This window comes from Aulostomus chinensis, chromosome 23, assembly GCF_037954235.1.
Source record: "Aulostomus chinensis isolate RoL2024-O1b breed Wild chromosome 23, RoL_Achi_v1.0, whole genome shotgun sequence".
NCBI lineage: Eukaryota > Metazoa > Chordata > Actinopteri > Syngnathiformes > Aulostomidae > Aulostomus > Aulostomus chinensis.
Genome location: NC_141342.1, coordinates 20,184,898 through 20,207,380, shown reverse-complemented (window position 1 = coordinate 20,207,380; position 22,483 = coordinate 20,184,898). Strand labels below are relative to the sequence as shown.

The following is a 22,483-nucleotide window of genomic DNA, read 5'->3' as shown; positions in this document are numbered from 1 at the left end:
GGGTTGAGGCCAGGGGTGAGATGGGTGGTTAAGGGTTGAGGCCAGGGGTGAGATGGGTGGTTAAGGGTTGAGGCCAGGGGTGAGATGGGTGGTTAAGGGTTGAGGCCAGGGGTGAGATGGGTGGTTAAGGGTAGAGGCCAGGGGTGAGATGGGTGGTTAAGGGTGGAGGCCAGGGGTGAGATGGGTGGTTAAGGGTGGAGGCCAGGGGTGAGATGGGTGGTTAAGGGTGGAGGCCAGGGGTGAGATGGGTGGTTAAGGGTAGAGGCCAGGGGTGAGATGGGTGGTTAAGGGTAGAGGCCAGGGGTGAGATGGGTGGTTAAGGGTTGAGGCAAAACCAAACGCAGGTCGGTCTCCATCAGAACCGAACCATGTTGGACAGAAACCGGCTGCTGGCAGAACTTTGGGAACATTTGACTGCCCGGACTTTGTTTTGTTGGAACACAGTTTCGGTTTATTTTAGCGCCGGAGGTTTAGGACAGTAGCTGTGATGGGTGAGGGGCCGGGGAGGTCCTCAAATCTGTAGAAACACATACGTAGATGTGTGTATGTGTGTGTGTGTGTGTGTGTATAACACAAGAACAAAAAAGGAGTAACAGAGCAGTGGACACATACCTCCTGCTCAATCCCTATGGCGCCGTTGCCATGACTTCCAGGCTGTATCACCATGGCAACCAGGTTTACCTACAACAACTGAGTGGTATCTGTTGCTCTCAGGTGTATTTGTGTGTGTGTGTGTGTGTGTGTGTGTGTGTGTGTGTGTGTGTTAGTGAGAGAGGGAGTTCTGCGCTGAATTCATATTGAATCATTAACAAAAGAAGAGGCAGTGAGGGAAACGCAGGAAGGGAGGATGACAAGGAAACAAGAATGAAAGAGCAGAAGAAGAAGAAGAGATGAGTATTAAGACATTACAGAGCAAAAAAAGAGAGACCAATTACAGCTGCCTCTCTTCACATCCTGCTCTCCCCGTTGGCCTTGTTATCCTTCCCAACGCTACATCCTCGCACAAAAACGTCGGTTGAATGGGAAGGAAAAGAAAGACAGACGAGACAGAAAGAACAAGCCAAAGACAGAGGACGAGTCCGGGAGAGAGAGAGAAAAGATGATGAAATGAGCTGGTTAGAGACGAGACAGGCAGTCGGACCAAACCTCCAAAAAACAAAAAAATACTCAATTTCAATCTTGCAAAAACACAAAAACAATCAGATTTGAGGGGCTGCTTTTAGCTTTTAGAAGGATTGAATTCAACGTAGTAACGGAGGGACAGAAGTTGTATGAGGAGGAGGTGAGGAAGAAGGACGTAGATGAAAGAGAGAGAAGAGAGCAAAAGAAGGAGGAAGTAAAGGATGAGTCACCACACGAGTCTGCTTTTAAATGATGGCAACGGTTATCAATCGCCTGCCATCGATCTGTCGTTAACGGACTCGCAGCAACCGACCGCCGCTACGCCTCACAGCTGCTGCTGTTCTTCCAGTGTTCCTCATCAACATTTCAAGCGTGTCGGGGTTTCAGAGACTCTCCTCGGTTCGGAGCTACCAGCATGAGTGATTTTTTTCGGACAGATTGTCAGGAACTCTACGTTTCCAGATCGCCTCCAGGAACACGAACCAGCATCCACAGCAGGAAATGTGAAACAAAGCCGAGGTGGTTTTGCATATTTATCCTCACACTGGACCGCCGGTCCTGAATCACGTGGTTGACAAGCTAAGGGTTTGTTTCTGTGGGGTCGACCCTCTAACTTTGTTACGTGTTTCATTGCATAAAGAGTTGAATACATGAGAGCAGGCAGGCTGGATGGAGGAGCTGAGAACGTCTGGAGGCGACGCATCCATTGACGTCCAGCTCCCAGAAGAATGACTGTCAGGAGACGGAGTTACAAGACAGACAGACAGACTGTCCGTCGGGAGTCAGACTGATGTTGAAGGGAGGATTGTGATCGAAGCTGTGTGTCGGTTGTACCATGGTTCCAGCAGTCGCGTTCAGGTCTCGGTGCGCTTCAACGCTGCGCTGTGCAAAAGCAGTTGTTCCTGAACAAAGTCACGCGGGGTAGCGTATTAACATCTGCAGCAAGTCTGGGTGTCCACCCTGATTGTGAATCAAATGCTAACTTCCTTCGCGTGAGCCAGAAAGGCAGCGTCTGCCTGGGCTGCGTCCCCTGACCCTACTGAGACTAAACGCCTTTAACTCAGGTTGGACATGAAGAGAGCGGAGCAGGCACGAGTCCTGAGACAGCAGCACTGATGCACTTCTGGCTCCCTCGTCCCTCTTTGCTTTAATCTTCAATGGGCTCTTAGTTAAATGCCTGAAATGTTTTGTTTTGTTTTTTCTCCCTGCAGTGAAAAATATTTCACCTCTTTTGTGAATTTTCAGTCGGGCGGCGCGAACGAATGCTGAAAAATTTGCGTCAAGACAGCCAATCAGCGTTGAGGATGTCCCCACGTCAGGGCTGATTGCGTCGCAAGATGGAGGACAAGTCGATTGTAGCTGTGTGTGGGAACCCGGTGCTACACGACCCTACGTGTCAAAATGACAAGAACCGGTTGAATAAGTTGGTGTCCATTCGTGAAATCCTGTCACCGTCCTAGCGAGCAGGTCGTGAAACTGGCCAGTCGACATCCAAAAATACCGCTGGAAGCGGCGGTTATCCAGACGCAGCCCCTGGGGGAGCTCGATTCGCCGAGCGGTGAAATTCACCGAGCTGAGCTCGCCTCTAGATGGTGTTGTTAACCCAGATACGACGGCGTTTAGTTTTCCGACGTATTTCGGCCTTCCACGGCAGGTACAACGCAACAGTTCTTTGTATATCCGTGGTGAAATGGCGGACAGAAACGTTGCCAGAAACACTCGCCACTCGGGCAGGTGAGCGTATTCGCGTGAATGACACAAATGGACACTAAAGTGATGCGACGCGAATTCGCATTTGGTGTGAACAGAGTTACAAAATCAGCTGGTCATCATTTAATCATGATTTAACCTGGAGGTTTTTTTACATTTTTTAAAGTGAACTAAAACCAAGAAATGTCACTTCAGTGACACGACAAATGAGCAGGACATCAGCGGTGCACGATTAGCTTGTTAGCTGATATCCTCAAAGGTCGGGCTAAACCATTTCTGACCTCTGAGTTGTGTTGTCTTGCAGGGCAGCAGGTTCGAGGCAGCCAAGAGTCTAAAACCAACGGAGAGACCAGCCGGGAAGCTTTCTGGCTTCCAAGATTTCGGCAGGATGCACGTCGTCGTTTTCCGGTGACTCTCAGGCGAGGAAGCGAGGGCGGGATCCTCGCTGGAAGAGATTTTTGGGACAGCAAGAAAGAGGAGGAAGGCAGGAAGCTCTGACACAGGTCAGTCAGCCCCTTTCCTCCCATGCAAAGCTAATGCTAGCTCCGGTGCTAACTGCTCAGGTTGACTGCTGCGCTCACAATAGCTCCTGGTGTGATGGCGTCCAGTCCAGCAAAGCGTCGGTGCTGCCGTGGAACCACTTTTCCCGGCCCGGATGTGGTTCTTTGTCCGTGGGTTCCACATTGGGCACCGGCCCTGAACCAGGCTGATGGGTTCCTAACACACAGCAAGTGATGATCACGTTTACATGATGTTACCTGTCAGTTTGTGTGCCTCTGACTGAGACTGCAGCGAGTCCATCATTACTCAGTCGGGCCGACATCGATTGAATCACGTACGTACGCGCTCCCGTCAGCCCATAATTGGCCTAAACTGTTCCCACATGTTCCGTAGGTCCAACTCCTGCGCCGGAAGCCCAAGAGCACAAAGTCAGGAAGGCATAATGGCGGCTAAACAACTAAAAATGAAGCATTTCTGGACAGAGGGAGGAGAAGTGAAAGAATTTGAGTCTGCCGTTCAACAGGGATGCTGCTTGCCAACTTGTTCGGGTTGCAAATGAACCGGGTGCGAGGGGCAACACCGCCACCTGCTGTTCCGGAGACGGACACACACTTCCTCCATCGCAAAATTAAGTTACCTAACGAACTGCGCACGTAAACCTACTGAGTGTCACTCCAGAGATTTACACACCCACAAGCTTCCGATGTGGGTTTTTAAATTTTCATTTACTCGCCCTCTGATGGAAATAATTAAAACAAAGAAAAACACGTGGCGTATCATAGCGGAATAGTTGGAGGGTCATTCTTTATTCTTCCAGTTTTGTTTTAATCTCCTGGAAAGTCTAATATACTCAGTTTACTGAAGTTGTTTGAGTTTTCATCCTCTGAGTGACCAACTGTTAATTGATTAATTAATTCAAGTATCAGCCTACAGGGTCTCTCTCTTAGTGCAGATAAAAGTCATTTTATTTGTAGAAAACTATCAGGAGACTACGGGACGTGTTAAATAAAGTGGTACTGTATCTCTAAACCTCTATGTTAGTCACAGTGCTGACAATATTCACAATAAATAAATTAACGGTACATAATCGGATTTACAGCTTCAATAATTTAGGGGCTCTTCGGGTCACTGGGTCCATACAGTGGCACCCAGCGTGTTCTAGGTTTTCACCAGCAGATTAAAATGAAGAGGACGAGACCAGGACACACGAGAGTGCAAGCTCCCATGTTGCTGCGCGTTGGGAAGGCGGTTTGAGACACTGGCGGCTCGCTCAGTGGCTCTTTGGTTTCGGGAGACGAGAGGCAGCAGCGATGGTGGCGGCGGAGCTGGAGGTCTGAGACAGGAAGAGGTGGAGTTTAGAAGGTTGAGGGAGCCGGAGGGATCTGTTATGGGTTCCTCTTTTCTTTGTCGTCTCTTCTTTCTCCTCCTCCTTCCTTGCTTGTTTCCCATCAGCCTCTCCTTCCTCCGGGGAGCAGTGGGTGGCGTTGGTTTCAGGGTGGTCCGAGACACGATGAGTGGGAAGGGTGGAGCAAGGCTTTGCTGAAGGTGGGGCTGTCAGTGGTTTCTGGTCTTCCTGGGTGGAGGAGTGAAGTATCTGTGACTGAAAAACAAAGAAAGGAACAGGTTTCAGTCTGTAAGACCGCGGGCCCTGGCTCAGATGTTGGTGTGGATCCCGTCCATCAACACAGTCACACGTCCGTCTCAATCAGGCAGAAATTAGCAGCAATGAGAGAGAAAGGACACAAACACCGACCGGTCTGTCCCTCAGCGTGTTCCTGCCAAACCAAACCACCACCTGTGTCTGAGTCCCCATGCCAGCGTCTCTCTAGAAGCTTCTCACATGGTCGCATGTTGTCATACAGAGTTTTTCCGCTGAAGCAAATGACGTCGGCTGATGAGCTGGTTCCTCCCCGCGGCCCAGACCGCCTCCTGAAAGTGGTTTCAGTGATGGGATCTGAAGACGCTTTCAGGAGGCACGGAGTACGCGCACACGTGTCAACGCGTCTGATTTTATTCATCATTTTATTCATCGGTTCGTTAAAAAAAAAAATCGCTGCCTTCAGGTTCCGTTTGGTGGATTCACCACAGAAGCCGCAGTGTGAATTTCACTGCATCAATAATGTCTAGTGCAGTCAAATCATTCAATCTTCTGTCCTCTCACATCCAACAGCAACATATTTAATATGATCGGTTCAGGTTGCCATGGAAACTACCCTGTTGGACTTCCTGACCCCTTCGTTGCCGCTTGCAGCTTTATTTCCTAATTTGATTGCTTTTTTTTTTTTTTTAAGATTAATCTTTAACTTTCTTTAAGAATGGATGCTCTCAGCCTGCTCGAGTTAAATCACCTGGGCCTACAAAACCAACAAAAAACAAACCACCTCAGTAACACAACTCAAGGTGAGAAGTCTGAGACGGGAACGAGCCCGGTCCTTCATTTGAGACGTCACAGCTCTGATCTGAGGGTTGGCGCGTGTGTGGTCGCTCTTGATTTTTGAGCGTTGATGGCTTTGATCTGAGAGAAACACTGCCCTTTATGCTTTGATTAAAAAGTCCAATTTGTTGACGTAACGTTGGCGAGGCAGCCGCTGAGGCAACACGCTGATGAAACTCTTGTAATACTGCGGGCTGGACTGGAACAATCAGCGGCGGAGCTGAACAGGAGTCTCACACCTTCTCACCCCTCGAAGAGGTTCAAGCTCCCAGAGCCAATGTTCCTCGTGTTGTTATGCTTGACGTAATTCCTGTTCATTTTTAAAGGTCCCTTTTCGACTGCTGCCATCATCTGACAGACAATCAAATTAAAAGACTTCATTCTGCTCTCGTGTCATTTATAATCCCAGCCTCGAATTAACACCCCGATACTGAGTGAAGAATAGATTTTCAGCATACAAATTAATTCAAACTGTACAGATTAACAGAAGACCCACCCTCCTAATGTTTCAGATCTGTGTGAGACAGAGCGCCACCTACAGATCGGCTCAGTAAAGACCTGGATATAACTCGCCATTGCTGAGCGGCCGCTTCCCTCGTCTCACATTCCATGAGTTTTCAGTTCAATGCTTGAAGTAAGGCCTGTGGGTGACGTGAGCTGAAGACATTTCCACATTTCCTGCGGCCTTAAATGCGCCAGAGACTTAAAAATGGCGGTTGCTAACAAGCGGACAGAGGCTGTTGCAGGCACTGAACGACATCGCATGGAAAACGGGATCGTAAACTAGTTGTGATGACGGTGAAGTCACGCGTCTGCGGTGTAGCTGATCTTAACATTCGTTTTTAATTCTAACGACTGCATCCTTAACTTGAGAATCCTAGAACCGGCGCTAGCTTGTGAGGGTTATCTGACGAAACTAAACATACACGTCTCATAAACCACAGAGCCGGTTATTCGCCAGCCATCCACAACCTGTCGGTCTGTGGATCAGAACAAACTGTACAACTGTGACTTTTCGGGAGGAGTTTCAGTGGCTCAAACAAAATTCCACAGTTGCAAGAGATTCCCGAGTCATGCTGGAGTTGTGGTGCACAGTCCAAAGTGGAGGACCGACCCCCCTTTTAGCATCCTGCTAGCATGGCCGCTAACAAATGTTTGTGGCTACTTTCTCATCTCAGATCTGTCGGCTCCTGAACGGCGTTGAATGACGCTGAATGGATGTTGACGGGACAACAGACGCGTGGCAGCCAGTTTGACTTTACAATCAAGGAAGACATCCACGGACTTCAGGAAAACTCTCAGCCTCTTTGCTCTTCAAGTTCAAACCGAACAGAGTGTCTTTGACTGAGGTCCGTCATGTACTTCCCTCTGTTCGTGTTGATCCTGACAGCTCCCCTGCAACAGACTTCTCCACTGCTGCTGACAGCTGCTCAGACACAATGCACTCCGTTATAAACCTCTCCACCAAGATGAAAGGCAACATTCGGATTCAGATAACTGCCTTCACCAAAAAGTCTCCGTCCACCTGCGGGGACAGAACCCCCGACTGACCTGGTGTTTGAGGTGAGGAAACGCAGGCCCCCTGCTTATTATCTACCTTTCTAAGTTTGCCAATTGTAAAGCCAGGCGGCCATGACGGTTAAACATTTACGATCCAAATTAGAAACAGCCTGTTCTCTGGTTGTTACGGATGACTCATTGTTGCCAGTAAAACAGCTCTGCGGAACAAAACAACCTTTCTTAACTAAAGATCTCAAAGTACACAACACACACACACACACACACACACACCTGATGAAAGCCACAGCGACCTGTTTCACCACCTGAGAGAACCTTTACCTGACTGAACCGGTCTGGTGTTGAAACCCAGTCAGAAGCAGAGTTGTGTCAGAACGAGAATGAAATGCCAGATTTCAAAGGAGTCCTGGGGAGTTTGTGATGTTGAGGATTGCTTCGGAGCACTTTGAGCGTGAGCGCGCTTGGACTGTGTGCAAACATGTCGGCGGTTTCACGCTGTTTTACCGCTCTGCATATCACGGTGATGCGCCAACAAAGGCAGAGAAGTTTAGAGAGCAGCGAGCTGATAGGAGGTGGTGGGGAAACGCTTTCAACAGTGGATGAATCGGTGCTGCACTACTTGGCTCACCTGCTATCATGAAACACGCACGGGAGTTGTTGAGGATTTTTAAACATAAACTTAAAAGAATACAATAATAAGGATATCGTAACAGACAAAATCAACTAAAAGACGCAGAAAGCCTCGGTTAATTTCATCTGTTTGCAACCTCACATTCTGAATGTACTTATCAATAAAGCAGAGCAGGCGGAGGGAGCTCAGTTTCACACGGCAGTCTATGAGGCGGCCATGTTGGAAGAGTACTTTAGTCTAAAACTGCAAGGCCTGTCACTCTGAGGAGACTCCCAGCTGACAGAAGACCAATTTCTTCATGTTTACGCATCAGATTCGTCCATTAATGTTGCAGACAGAGTTTGACATGTGAATGGCCTCTGTGGCTCAAACTGTGACAGTTTGTTTGCCGTGCGTACGTGGAACTGCGGAGGCTGACGTCTTGATTACCATTCAATTAATGGTGCAGCACTCGGATGAACCCACAGCAGCTTCTCTGGGGAGTGTTTGTGGGAGCGGGGCACAGTGTGAGACTGAGTCAGAATAAACTACCTCGCACGTGTGTGTGTGTGTGTGTGTGTGTTCACAGTTTTTAGCAGTAATTTAGCTTAGCAGTTAAGAGGAAGGAGATGCATCAGACTTTGATACACCCACAGCGCTGAGTACAGTAGATCAGTGTCAGAGCTCTACGACGGGAGAGGAGGACGAGCACTTTCACAACCAAACAGATTCTCTGAGTTGCTTGTGTCTTTCTCCTTGAAGAGTTTGGACTCGTCAGTCTTTTGGCTGGGTGACAAAGTCGCCTGGTGCATCTGCGTAAGAAGTCGTACCTTATTTGTTTTGTTTCAATGATAAAGCAGTGATTAATAACTCTCATGACGAGCAGGTCTACACCACTTTATTAACATTCAGAGATCCAATAATGCAGAGGAAACCTGAGCCAGACTCAGAGTGGACAGTTACCCTCCTAAACCAGTGTATCTGGACACAAAGTGCATGAAGGCCCCTGCCTGCTGGGCCTGCGCGGATCAGCCAAGCTCATTTCAAACTGTGAAGTAAATCAAAAGACAAGAGTCGTCTGGCCTGTAAATGTGTTTTGATGTTTCATTTCATCTCCCTCAAAAAGTGAATCTGACACCTCTGGTGAAGAGGATTCAGCAAAGCTGGGCGAGAGGGAGTCAACGTTCACTGGTCAACACTGACATCTGGTGCTGGACGGCGGTACTGCGGCGTCTGTCTCAGTACAGGGAGACGCTTGAATGTCCCTCATAAATAATGCATGTCAGGTTGGCTGAATTCAAGACGGGGGCAGAGAGGACGTGGACAGAAGAGGAAAGAGGGGGAAGAAGGGAAGAGGAGGGAAGGACACAGAGAAGGAGGCAGAGAGAGTTTGAGTGTGTCCTGGACGACATGCAGGTGTTCTCAAGGAGGATTCACCTTGTGTGTGTTGGAAAGAAGGAATCACTCGACTGCCAATTTTCTCCCCGGCTCGTTCTGCTTCCCTGAATACAACTTACAGGACGTCCCCATGGTAACACACGCACACACACACACACACCCCTTCAATTTGGCAAACAAACTGCTGATACAACTGAACTACCCCCCCTTCACACACACACACACACACACACACACACACACACACACACACACACACACACACACCGATGCCGTCCTCTCGCTGGCCCCCGTGGGCTCGTTAGATGAATAATATCCCTTCAAACTGCATCATCAATCAGCTCAATTATTAAAATCATGATGATGAATAAACATGAGGTCGTAGTTTTGAGTTGGTGGGGGCTACAACTCTGGAATAACGGGTGTATGTTCCTGGTGGGGTTACATGATTGTTTATCCTTTAACCTTCTGAACCCTCCAACCTGAGCTTCAAAGCAGGAACTTTAATCCCTCTCAGATTCACAAAGTGTCCTCGGACAGGAACTGAATGAACGACGACAGAGCGAAACTCTGTGCCAACAGAATGTGAAAAGGTGCCTTTGGTGACCGCTGTCACAGAGGCAGTTGGGTTCTTGCACACTAGAATCAGGTCTGGTTTCCACATCCAGAGTCTCTCATAGTCCAGTGTACCAAAGTGGAAGTCCATTCAGTTCCCATGGAAACCACCATGCTATCTGATGCGTTCACGCGTATTTTCATCGAGTGTTCTGACCGACTGCGGACTAGTTAGCAAAGACAAGCTAGGAGTCAGCTAATAAACAGTCTCTGCTGCTCACGATTCGGGGCTCCAAATGGATTTCCACACATGTGAGCGGCCAAAGGGAAACAAAGTTAGACCCTCATTCCTTTTCTCACCACACAAACAGACGAGGTGCCGATCTACTGCATGTCTGGATGGATTAGTGCCACATTGAGAGCTACGCGCACCTGGACACAGCAGGTGTGGGGTTTAGGTGTGAAGAAACAGTAAAAACACAAGCACGGCGGGGACTGGTTGCTCGTTATACATCTCCTCGTGTGTGTGTGTGTGTGTGTGTGTGTGTGTGTGTGTGTGTGTGTGTGTGTGTGTGTGTCCTTTTCCAGCTTCCAGTATCAAACATCTGAGTCATCTGGTTGGTGTTTTAATTACCTGCACACTTCAGGGTTAAAGTACAGTGCAGCTGAGAAGCCCTCAGGCAGCTGAGAGGTGTGCAGTGTGAAAGAGGACTGTGGATGTCCATCCATAGTCCCCCAGTCCCTTTACACTCTTCAGAGACATCACGTAGAAGAAATGGAGGCCGTCCTGAGCGATCTGGTCTCTGGTGATTTGACTGCTTCAACTGACTGAACAAGCTGCAGCGAAGTGCACAACATTAAAGAGCAATTTAGAAAGATAATTTTAGCTCAGCGTAGCCTCAAACGAGCCTCTGGACTCGCTGGCTCGGTTTCAGCATGAAGAAGAAACCTGTGACCCGTCCTGCTGGGAGCCTTCATGTGTTTATTTCAGTCCTGGCTCCACCAAGGAGATCAGGTCACCGCCTGTGTGCAGGGGAACTCAAACGCTTGCAGATGGATGAAAGCTGGTGGAAATCGATAGTTGATTTTGGAGATGATCCAGATTTGATGACACCCTGTTGTGTTGGAGGAGACCTGGGCTCCCCCTGGAGTTTAGTTTCTACGGGTTTGTGTGTTTGCGTCCTGTCATTTCAGCGTCACAGACGCCTGTAATGAGGGAAACGGCGATGTCTCTAAATATTTGAACAGACGAGTAAACAGTTTCTACAGCAGATTCACTGTCATCTTCTCCAACACACATGCAGAAGGCAGAATGGATCGCTGTACACAACCTGTTCCACCAAAGAATGACACCGCCTGATGTTGTAATTTCACAGTTTATAACAATGTGACTTTCTTTATTTAGGCCGTTAAACAAGGTGAGTATTTGATCTTCTTTGGTTGCGTTTCAGGTGTGTCCAGCGACAAAGTTAGCGACGGTAACGAACATCTTGCAACTAAAGAGCCAGATGTGATGAAGCCGATGAGACAAGGAGGGAAGAATGGAGAAGAGGAGGAGAAGGAGGAGAAGAAAAAAAAACACTGCTACCGTACCACGCCGTGTCACTGAAGTAAAGCACTAGATTTTCCACTCCTGGCGAAGGCAAAGAGGCAAACAGAGGACAGAGGGAGGACATTAGAGGAGAAATACAGCAGGAGAAAAACACTGGTGATTTCCCAGAAGTGCTGAAGTTCAGGATCTATCTGTCTGAAGAGCGAGACAGAGAGGACGTGATGTCATGAAGTGGACCAAAGGGTTGGTGGGAAAAGAAGGAAGAAAAGGATGTATGAATGGAAACCACGAAAGAAATCAGTAAAGAATGAAATTCAGGAAGGTAAACTGTGATGAAGTGGGAAAGTTAAAGAACTGAACTTTGACATTTGTGTCTGAACTGACTTCCTCCTCATCACCATGAACTTAAAATAACCTTCAATGTCAGGCAGAAACTTTTAATTTGGAATATTTGATTCAGTGCCGTCTGAGTTGGGTGTTAAATATTCAAATCATTCCGTGCTGGCGGAGCTTCCATTAAAAACATCCGACCTCTGACCTTTCCCCTGTTTCATTTGGGTCACTTCGAATGTAGGGTTTGTTGAAACTAGAGTTCTTTTTCAATTTTCTTTTCACCGCAGTTTGCAAAAGCTCCACCAGGGAGGTCACGTTTCCATCCGTTTGTTTCTATGTAGGATTTTTCTAAATGTTGGATGGGAGGAACACCAGCCCTCATTCATGGGCCAGACCTTGAAATATCAAACACACCGGAAACGAGTAAACCTAATTAACCAGTTCACCACCACTGACTAGATTTTCCCTCATGTTACATTGAAGGGGGGGGGGGGGGGGGCGCTGACAACCTGATCCTGACAAGAACCGCCGTACGAAGCTGAAGAAGGCCCTGACTCAGATGCATCAGACGAGGCGGCGAGGATGCAAACGGCCGCCGGACTTGGATTATTGCCAAGAAGACTGATGAAAAGTGTGACGTGATGTCAGTATTCTGCAGTGTTCTCAGCATTTTTTGTGATAAAATCTGAATGAATGCATCGAAAATTGAGGGATTTTTTTATTGAGAGTAAAACTAAAAGCTCTGTTATTGCTTTGGACGGACTGCAAGTTCCCAGATTCATCAGCGATTCAAGGTTAGTTGGTCTACCACACTTGGCCAGAGCCGTCTCTGGCGTCAGTTTAAGCTGCTGGTGAGCCAAACAGAGGAATGGGGTTTGGATCTTTGTTAGATGAAAGAGTTTATTCACCTACATACTGTGCAGGTCAGAGAGGAGCGACGGACTTCTGCATTGATCTTCAGCAGCTTTATTTCAGACTGCAGCAACGCTGTGCTGGAGCTTCTTAAATGCTCGGTGAACTGTAGCCTCCTGAATCACTCCAGCTCTGACATCAGCATGTCAACGTCTACGCTCGTGTGTCTTTGTTGCAGTAGAGAAAATAATTCATTCCTTTTGTTTTTTCTGGACAGGAAGTTTTTACTTTGTCTGATCATCTATATAATTTTGGTCAATTCCAGCCCTGGTGATGGGGGTGAGGATGGCGATGGTGAAGAGGAGGAAGAGATGAAGATTCGGCAAAGCGGAGCGGTTGATGGGGCCGAAGTTCTGAAGGAGTTCAAGAGGAAATGGCTGGAGGATCAGCGGCGTATGTGACTCACTTTTTCTAGCGAGGTGCGAGGGGATGCTGGGCTTGGGCCGCCCCCTGTACGGCCTGGAGCGCTGATACTGCCAGGGTGGAGAGAGGAAAGGAACAGGAGGAAAAGCCTGAGGAGAGAGGGAAAGGACTCATGGCATCAAGAGAAATAAACACAGGAAGAGGTGACGGGGAGACGAGAGAGAGAGAGACGAACAGACAGAGCTGGAAGGCTGACGGACGTTTGGCGAAGTTTTGAAACGAGGCTTCTCTTCTTTTTAATAGCAGGTTTTCTGAAACTTTGTATTTCAAATAAGAAAATGAAACGTCTTATGATTAATGTAGGAAGTGATAAATTAGTAAATTAATTTGAAGCATGAGAGCACAGGATCAAAGTTATATCTGTCAGAGAACCGTGGAATAGACCGCCATCGCCCCCTGTACCCCGCCAATCAAACCAAAGAGACAGTCGCACATTCTCTTTTCTTGGCTCGTAATGAGGCGTTCTCTGGTTCTAGGAGAGCAAACACGTCTTCTCAATCCATGGAGTCAAGCATGAACACGGCAGCAGAGTCGGAGTGTGGAAGAGAAAGAGAGAGAGGGTGCTGCCTCTGTCCGACATAAACTCCTACACTTGAGGTTATTTGTCTGTGAATTCCCGTTCAAAAAATTCTCTGGGTTTTTCTTGACAACTAATTCAAGCGAACCACACTACAGTATGTATGGGTGTGTGTGTGTGCGTGCGTGTGTGTGTGTGTGTGTGTGTGTGCGTGTGTGTGCACGCGTGCGCTCACGGTCTGTGGTCTCCAGGGCGTCTGTGAGGCCACGCTCTCCTTCTCCGCCACAGTCGTCTGCGTGTATCGATCCATCCTTCCTCTCGTCTCCTGGCAGCGACACCTGGTGGTCACCGTGGTAGCAGTCTATTCACATGAAAACACAGACACACACATCATTAAAAAAGAAAACACGTATTAGTTTGTTTTCAATATTCAGCGTGATATTGTGAACATTTGGAAAAACCGTCACCGACCAGCTGCTGCGAAAGTTGTGCGATGGTTTGATCTCGGCTTCTCAGTTCGGCTCTGAGCTGCTGCACCTCCAGCAGGAGAGCCTGCATCTGCGCACACGCACACGCACACGCACACACACACACACACACACACACACGCACACGCACACGCACACGCACAGGGTGTTTAAATGAAGTTTCAAATGCGCTGGTATGTTTGTGTGTTTAAATAAAGTTTCAGATATGCTGATGTGTGTTTACATAAATAAAGTTCGGTACGTGCGTTACATAAAAGTCAGGTGTGCTGACCTGTGAGGACTCCGACGCTTCAGGGTTGAGAGTGTCAGTGGTCAGGGTGTCATCGTCGGCGTCCTCTTCCTGTGCAACATAGAACTCATCAACACACGTAGGATGTCGACATCATCGCACTACAGCTGAGGACTTGTGGGAGCTGGAGTCAGACTTTTGAAACTCCATTTTCCCTGAAATATAAAGTCCTGGGTTTGTTTTGTGCTTAACGTGACTGACGACTGGCTTGTGATTGGTTTACTCCTGGGAGAGTGTCGAGGGGCATCCCTGTAAATCTGCCTGTAGCTGAGGACTGGATAAACATCAGTGAAACGCTGATGTCCGAAACATTTTGTTCCATAAACGTTTAAGCAATATAAACATCCAACTGCAGTATCACATATACAGGAAAGTAAAGAAGAAGAAAAAATGGACATCCAATTCATAGCCACAAATGGAGTGTGTACATGTTCGCTGGCCTCCCACCTGAAGCAGCAACCTCTGCAGGTACTCCAGCTGTGACTTGACTGCTGAGCAGTCTTCAGCCAGCTCCTCCACATCCAGACCCAGACCAGGAGACAGGCAGGGAGACCTGGGGGGGTTCACAATTACAAACCAACAACAGATGGACCCCTGGATATAAAAGTCATTCTAAAAACTGGTGTCCACATGAGATTGCACGCATTGTGGTTAATGTTCTTCCATCAAAAGAACCACAAGAACATTTCAGTGTGGACAGAAAGAACACAACTAGCAACACTAATAGAACACAACTAGCAACACTAATAGAACACAACTAGCAACACTAATAGAACACAACTAGCAACACTAATAGAACACAACTAGCAACACTAATAAGACACAACTTGCAACACTAATAAGACACAACTTGCAACACCACTGCATCACCTTGGAGAACAGAGCTCCAGGATCAGGTCACCGTCACCAGCCGTCACCCTCCTCTTGTTCCCCGGATCCTCACTCAGCTTGTAGCAGCGGAAATCACTGGGAGAACAACGGAGAACTACTGATCAGCATACGCTTGCTAAAACAAAAAACAACTATTGAACTCGCGGAGAGAAACTTATGAGCAAGAAATTACGTGGATGATGTGAATGAAGGAAGTCAAAATGTTACAAAATGATTAAAAACTTCTGGTGAAATGTTGAAATACACAAGACAGGTGATCTAGAAAATTAGAAGATGAAGAATGACTAAAATATAATTTATAAAAGTATATCAACAGACATACACTCAAAGATAGGTATGTATACACCCATACATACATACATACATACATACATTCATATATATGTATGTACATATATAAGTATGGACATATGTACTTACATAAATATATGAATGTATGTATGTACATACAAGTACATATGTAAATGTACATTTATGTATGTCCATACATATATATGTACATACACATGGACATGAATAAGTATGTATGTCCAAATGTACATACAAACACATGTACATATTTTTGTACATATTTCTATAAACACATACATGACATATATATGTAGATACATTAATGTATATATGTACATTTGTATGTATATAAAAACTAGAAATACATACACAATATATTTACATACATACGTACATAAATGTACGTATGCATGTACTTTTGTAAGTATGCGCATATATGTGTGTATATATACACATACATGCGTACAAATGTATGCACAGATGTATGTTCGATTACATACATATGTATGTATATTATATATGTATATGTGTTCATCCATACTTACACATACATATATAGGTACATGATAGTAGTATGTATATACATTCGTATGTATGTACATACCTACATATTTATATATATAGAGACAGCTGTGTATACATACATACGTATGTATATACATACAAAGTTAAATATTTACATACATATGTATGTGTATGTATGAACATATGTATGTTTGTGCACATGTTCTTAAGTATGTACGCACATTCTGTACATATATATTTGTATCTTTATATGATATGTATGTGAATACATGTATGTACATACACACATATATGAAAAGACAAAAAATACATATGTACACATGTACACATTGACATACATATGTGTGTACATGCATATGTTTATATGTACATACATAAATATATATAAGTGTGTGTGTGTGTGTGTGTAGTTACATCTTCCTGACATTGTCAGACTATTTTCATTCATTTATAACGGTCCCTGAAGGATGACAGTGACGTCCTGCCTACAGAATTATCCAGTACTGAGACACAGAGGTAGTACCTACGTTTCATTGTCATTGTGGATGTCCTGCGTTCCCCAGCAGAGCTGTCTCCTTCTCCACTGAGCCATGTGGGACAACCCATCTCCATCTGCAGGGTTCAGACCAGATCAGCACGATTGAACAGGTTTTGACAAGCTAAATACCTGCACCACCCGAGCAGTGAAGTACTACTTCATCATGAGCGTTACTGTTAAGAGCTGCCTGTATTCTACATTTCACTCTAACACACCACTGTGGAGGGAGGCGTCTTCAGAAAAATCAGCGTCTAGTATGAGGTCATCATCATCCAGATCGCAGTCCAGGTTGTTCAGGATGTCCTGAGAGACGGAGACATAACATTTCAATAACTGCATTTCAACTACCTGGTTTTTACCAGGTGAGTTTTCTAGATGTACTTGACATTTTCATCATCCTGCTTCAACCTCATTCACACAATACGCATTTTAATCCAGATATTGATCAGTTTGGGGTTTTGCTATTTGGGGTGTGTGTGTGTGTGTGTGTGTGTGTGTAACAAAGAGAAAGTGAAACTTTTTAGCAAACACACGGGCGACACAATTTTCACCCTTTGACATCAGTTTTGTGTCTTCAAGCTTAAATCAAAAGCAAACTGCCTTGAGGGAGTTTTTTTTTGACAGTTTGACCACATGCGCGCACACACACACACACACACACACACACACACACACACACACACACACACACACAGTTAGTTTGGTTGTTTCCTGTCAGAAGAAGCTTAGTCACACCACAGTGAGCTGAGAGGAAACCAAAAGTTCGACCTTAGTTGCTGTTGCATTTATACACACACACACACACACACACACACACACACACGCAGGCTGAGAGCAGCCATCCACATCAACACATTACTTCCTAATCTGCTTCTCTGCTCTCCTCCATCCTCTTCTGTCTTTATCTCCTTTACTTTCTTTCATTGCCTCTGTTCTCCTCCTTTTATCTCTCCTCTGTTTCCTCCCTTCACTTCTACAACTCCCCATCATTTACTTGAGATATCGCACTTCTTTCTTGGTCATTTTCAGTTGCACGATTGTTACTCTATAAAGACAAGAAGAAAACATCTTTCTCACTCTTTTCTGACCTCAAGTTCTTCCTCTAATCTTTCTTCCTCTTTTTTTTCTTTGCTTCAGTCTCTCAGCTAATCAGTGTTTTAGTCTTGTACGGAGGCAACACACACACACACACACACACATACTCACACTCCTCGGATTTCTCACATGACTTAGTTGAGCTGCTTCCACAAACAAGAACACTTCACATTGACAAAAACATACATGAATGAGTTAAACACAACCTTTGTCAGACCAACACTGACCCCTGGTGGTCCTTTAAAAAAACCCTACAACTATTAAGCAACAAAACCACATTTGCCTCTTGATATTTGCCTGCACAACACATCTTTCTCTTTGACAACTGATAATATTCATTCTCTTTGAAAATCCTCTTTTAAGACTTGGGTTTTAAAATCTCTTAGGGAGTAACTCATCCTCAACTAGCAAGCACATGGTTTTACCTGCAGCACTACGGATCCAAGACTCACCTCTGATCTCTCACTATCCAACGTTTGTGAGTGTTTGAACTGCTTCGATAATTGAGGATCATCTTAAGCTGATGCTATGGAAGTGGATGTAAAAAAAACAACAACAAAAAACCGACGTGTCTTAATGTTACCTCTTTTTTCGCTAACATCACATACAGCGTCATGCAGGCCAGCAGAGCCAACAAAGGTGTAATTCAGGGAACATCCACATGAGGGGGCCAAAGGGCAAATGATCATGCAGAGCTGATCACAGTGACAACAGGAAGCTCATGAGTTTATGATGATCAGTGTTTGTTTCTCATGTCTCGCTCCACATGATGGATGTGTGTGGATGTGGATTCACAAAATCTCCAGCTTTTACGGAGGAAAACAGCAGGGTTTTTTTTAGCCTGTCCTCCTTTTGATCAGGACGCTGCAGTCGGCTGATCAAACTTGCTCAGTGTCTCTGTTTGAAAATCTCCTTCTGATACGAGTTATTGCCCGATTTTCATTTTCTTGGTGAGCTATGTTCTCGCAGCGTTGAAGAATTAAGGCCCTCTAGTGAAACAGCCATCTGTGGAGTCCTGCACTCGGCTGTACCAGGAGGGATGGATGTGGTGAAATTTCACACGTTTCAGTTTCTACAACCAGTCTTCAAGTTCCGACTGGTGTGCAACAAGTTCCAGCTGCAAAATCTGACATTTAGAGCTGCTGACAGCTCGTTTCAGCAGGTTTCATGCTCACTTTGTTTCTTGAAAGAACTACAAAAACTTTCTTGAAGTAGGGCAGGATGCTGCTGGAATATTAAACAGCCACTTTTCTGTTTGTCGGGTGTCTGTCGCTCTGTTAAGAGTGTATTAACTGTGTCATATTGACAGCATAAGAAAGGATATCGTATGTGTATCGTAGCTCCTGTTGAGTTATATTTGGCACAAAATAGATGTGCCTTCCCAAATTATTCTGCAACAACTACTTTTACCTAAGACATTAAGATTAAATTCTTCTGTTTTTCAAATAAATGAAATAAAAAAGGTTGCACAGGTCGCACATTTTGTCCTAGCCCAGGCCTTACATTGCTGTTGAGGTCGGAATCGAAGCTCCCGATGCAGTGGGTGGTGTTGCCGTTGGTGCTGATGGACGGGGCAGTTGCAGCGCCCCCTAGCGGCTCCAGACCCTCCTCATCCCACATGTAGGTTCCCCCAGATCCACAGCTGTCTGACGGGGACAAGTCCAGGGACGATCCGCCCTGCAGACGTGACAGAGACGGAATCATGGTGAGAAACTGTTCAGTCTTCATGATGGTGCAAAAACCAGTGGATTTCTGAGATTAAAATCGGGAGTTCTCAGACAAAGTTCTGTAATTATTTAGACAATCTAAAGCACAATATACTTCTCGATACATTAATCTCCTCTGAAGCGCTTGATCAATGCTGGATTCAACTCTCACAGCACTTGTGATGTGGTACCTGGTCGTGGTAGTCTGGCTGACTGGATCTTCTCTGGCGGGACAGTCGGGTCAACTGCTGTTCACCTCTCTCACCTGTTAAGAAAAAAAAAAACAGGTTTATCAAATGTTTCAAACGTTCAATCACCTGTTTCACATCAGGAAACTCACCGCTGAGTCTCATGCCGGTCCAGTCCATACCGTCATCCAGAAAGCACAGCCCTGTTGCCTTGGTGATGCCATCAATTGCCACCTTGGCGTCATCACAGCCGGCACACGACTGGTCGAGCCCTGAGTCGTCCTCGTGGTCCTTCGTGGAGAGGAGCAGCACGCCCACCCCTCCGTTTCCTTTCAGACCAGAAAAAAATGTGAAACTGACGCTCTATGTGAACAAGTTAAAGAGGAGGATTCATATGGTTTACCGAGGTTGTCAAAGTCGTCCATATACTCCTGACTGGTGTCATTTCTATCCAGAGAGGAGGTGGAGGACAAGGACATGTCCTCCAGTGTTTCCCCTACAATTGACAGCTCTCCCTGGGACACCTTTTCTGCTAACAGTCCCTCTGACTCTGGTGCCTCTGGGCTGCTTTCTGAGAGAGGGGGGAGAAAAAGATGCATCAGAGCTGACAAGTTAAAAATAAAAACCTCAGACAATGCAGGCGACTCTCCGACACTTCATCAATCATCTCACCTGGGCTGTTTTCTGTCGTCGACGGCGTCTCTACTGAGTTCCTCCGTCCTGTCGCTGCCTGGTTCACGTCCGGGTCTCCTGCTGACACTTTGGAGGTCACTCGGAGGGGACGGGACTGCTTGGTGATTGAGGGGCGTGACAGCTTGTAGCTAATGCCGCTCGGCTTGGAAGCAAGGCCAAGGCCAGGTAGGAGGGGCTTCTTTAAGGCTGAGGGGGGCATGAGGGAAGGGATGCTGAGCCCTGACTTCCCACCTCGACCGCCTCCCTCTGGAGTCTGGCTGGCTGAGCAGCCTCGGACTGGAGGCTTAGTGGAGGAACTGATTGGTTCTTTGAGTCCCCGCTCAGGGGGAGCCCTGTTAAGGGAGCGGGGGAAGGAGGGGGTGAGGGTGGGGGGGGACTGCCGCTGAACCTGGGTGAGGCTACGTGACCGAAGGCGATCGCTTTCGCTCAGGTGGATAGCTGGACCAGACCCGAGGCTGTCGCTTGAGTGTGAGCGGCTGGCCGGTGCTTTCTTTAGGAGTGGAGATCCAGCTCGAGAACCAGGACCAGAACCAGGTCTAGAACCACCAGGACGAACATAACTCTGAGGCTGCCTCAGGGAACTAACGGCTCCATTCTGAGGTTTAGATCCTGAAAGACCGTTAGGGGTCTGTTTTGTGCCATTTGTCAGCCCAGATGCTGCATTACTTGATTTAAAACCATAAAATCCATTTTTTGAAACAGGAAGAGTTCTAGGACTGGACTGTGGTGTTGGCGAGGATGATTTTGATGTCGCAGGTGAGCAAAATCCACGCCCCTTTCCTGTTGATGATGCAGCTGGTTTCTTAGCCTGAGACACCACAGGGGAACTCTGCGGGGATTTCTTCTCCTTTAAAGGATAATTCTGATGGACGGTGTTGCCGTTACAATTCTGACCAACATTTACAGCTTTCCCTCTACGCCACTCCTTCTCTGCGTCACCATCCTCCGCCGCCACATTTTCTTTCCTCCACTTCAGAGAAAACGAAGTCGGCACTCGGATGAATCCGTTCGGTTTCACAGACGTAGCGGGGTCAGCCACGCCACAGTTGACCCCTGCTGGTCCAGGGTGGTGGTAGAAGCCGTTGGTGAGGCGAGTGCTGGTAGCGGCGGCGCCAGTGAAGGTGCTGGTGTTCGAGGTGGCTGATGGGTCGGTCTGAGAGTCGGTGAAGGGTGCGGCAGATTTGGGCCGCGAGCCGAATTTGGGCAACCTTGAAACCATGGTGGGCATGGCAGCAGGGACAGGAGCAGGAGCTGACATCAGACCCCGACCCGCTTCACCATGGAGACAGAGCAGGAAGAGCTGCAGGGAGACGAGAGCTCCGATTATTGCCCAAGTTCCTGAGAGGTGGACATGCCATTCACCTTCCATCAATGTTCTGAACATAACATCAGAATATCTGCTTACAGTCGGGGTGAACCAGGTCAGGGTGACCTTTGCCCCTTACAGCCAAATGGAGCAGTTTCTAGAATGTTCAGCTTCATGAACAAGTCGGTACAGGGTCCGTAGGAAAAGCTGCATCAGCCCTGAGATGAACTGATAGCGTGATTAACAGCAGCCTGAAACACGTGGTTGCATCAGCAGCCCTTCGACGCTGCAGGGCCTGTTCAGGCGTGTGTTGACAACATGGCTAGAGCAGGCACACAAGACCCAGCCCACGCCTTATAAAAACAATTAGCTGTTCCTGCAGATGGACACGCCCATCAGATCCTGTCAATGTATCTGAAACACACCTTAACACCCCTCATAAACGCACACACACACACACACACACACACACACCCTGAGGCAGGAAAGCTACAAAACGAGGCAGGTAAGCCAGGGGGCAGAATGTTTTGCCCCTGTCACACCCATGAAAACCCCCACTAACATCTGGCTTTTGCCTTCAGTGTGAAAGGGTATGATCAGCATTCGTTCCTGGTTGAAACCACTCAATCACATCTGTACTCTGAGGGATCACTTTTACCATTTTCTGCACCATCGAATTACTTGCATCGCCTGCACAGAAACACTGTAACAACACCTAATACTGTTTACCGAGAGGCTCACACCTTATTTTTTATTTCAAATAGGAGCAACACACACATTTTCTGTGCTGATCCGTCTGTAAATGTGTTCCAGTCCAGGCTACTGCAAGCTACTGAGTCACAGGATATCGTCAAAGGCTGCACAGGCTCTTCTTTTGACAGCACCTGC

At 46.9% G+C, this 22,483-nt stretch overlaps 1 protein-coding gene across 4 annotated transcripts in view; it reads right to left on the bottom strand.

Moving 5' to 3' along the window:
• Positions 1 to 723: 723 nt before the first annotated feature.
• Positions 724 to 22,483, bottom strand: part of ccser2b (coiled-coil serine-rich protein 2b) — a 32,083-nt gene continuing 10,323 nt past the window's right edge. For 2 of the 4 annotated variants that reach the window (XM_086194963.1, XM_086194964.1), the window contains exons 2-14: positions 20,269 to 21,589; positions 20,000 to 20,167; positions 19,749 to 19,925; positions 19,600 to 19,673; positions 19,206 to 19,379; positions 16,823 to 16,910; positions 16,597 to 16,681; positions 15,233 to 15,328; positions 14,810 to 14,915; positions 14,345 to 14,413; positions 14,057 to 14,143; positions 13,821 to 13,946; positions 724 to 4,933 (exon numbers count right to left, since the gene is read on the bottom strand). In XM_086194963.1, the coding sequence (XP_086051089.1) occupies positions 4,604 to 4,933; positions 13,821 to 13,946; positions 14,057 to 14,143; positions 14,345 to 14,413; positions 14,810 to 14,915; positions 15,233 to 15,328; positions 16,597 to 16,681; positions 16,823 to 16,910; positions 19,206 to 19,379; positions 19,600 to 19,673; positions 19,749 to 19,925; positions 20,000 to 20,167; positions 20,269 to 21,547 (2,859 nt within the window). In that variant the 5' untranslated portion in view covers positions 21,548 to 21,589 and the 3' untranslated portion in view covers positions 724 to 4,603. Of the gene's footprint in view, positions 4,934 to 11,441; positions 11,482 to 13,051; positions 13,158 to 13,820; positions 13,947 to 14,056; positions 14,144 to 14,344; positions 14,414 to 14,809; positions 14,916 to 15,232; positions 15,329 to 16,596; positions 16,682 to 16,822; positions 16,911 to 19,205; positions 19,380 to 19,599; positions 19,674 to 19,748; positions 19,926 to 19,999; positions 20,168 to 20,268; positions 21,590 to 22,483 lie in introns of all 4 variants that reach the window. The other 2 variants (XM_086194966.1, XM_086194965.1) reach the window with 2 other exon arrangements.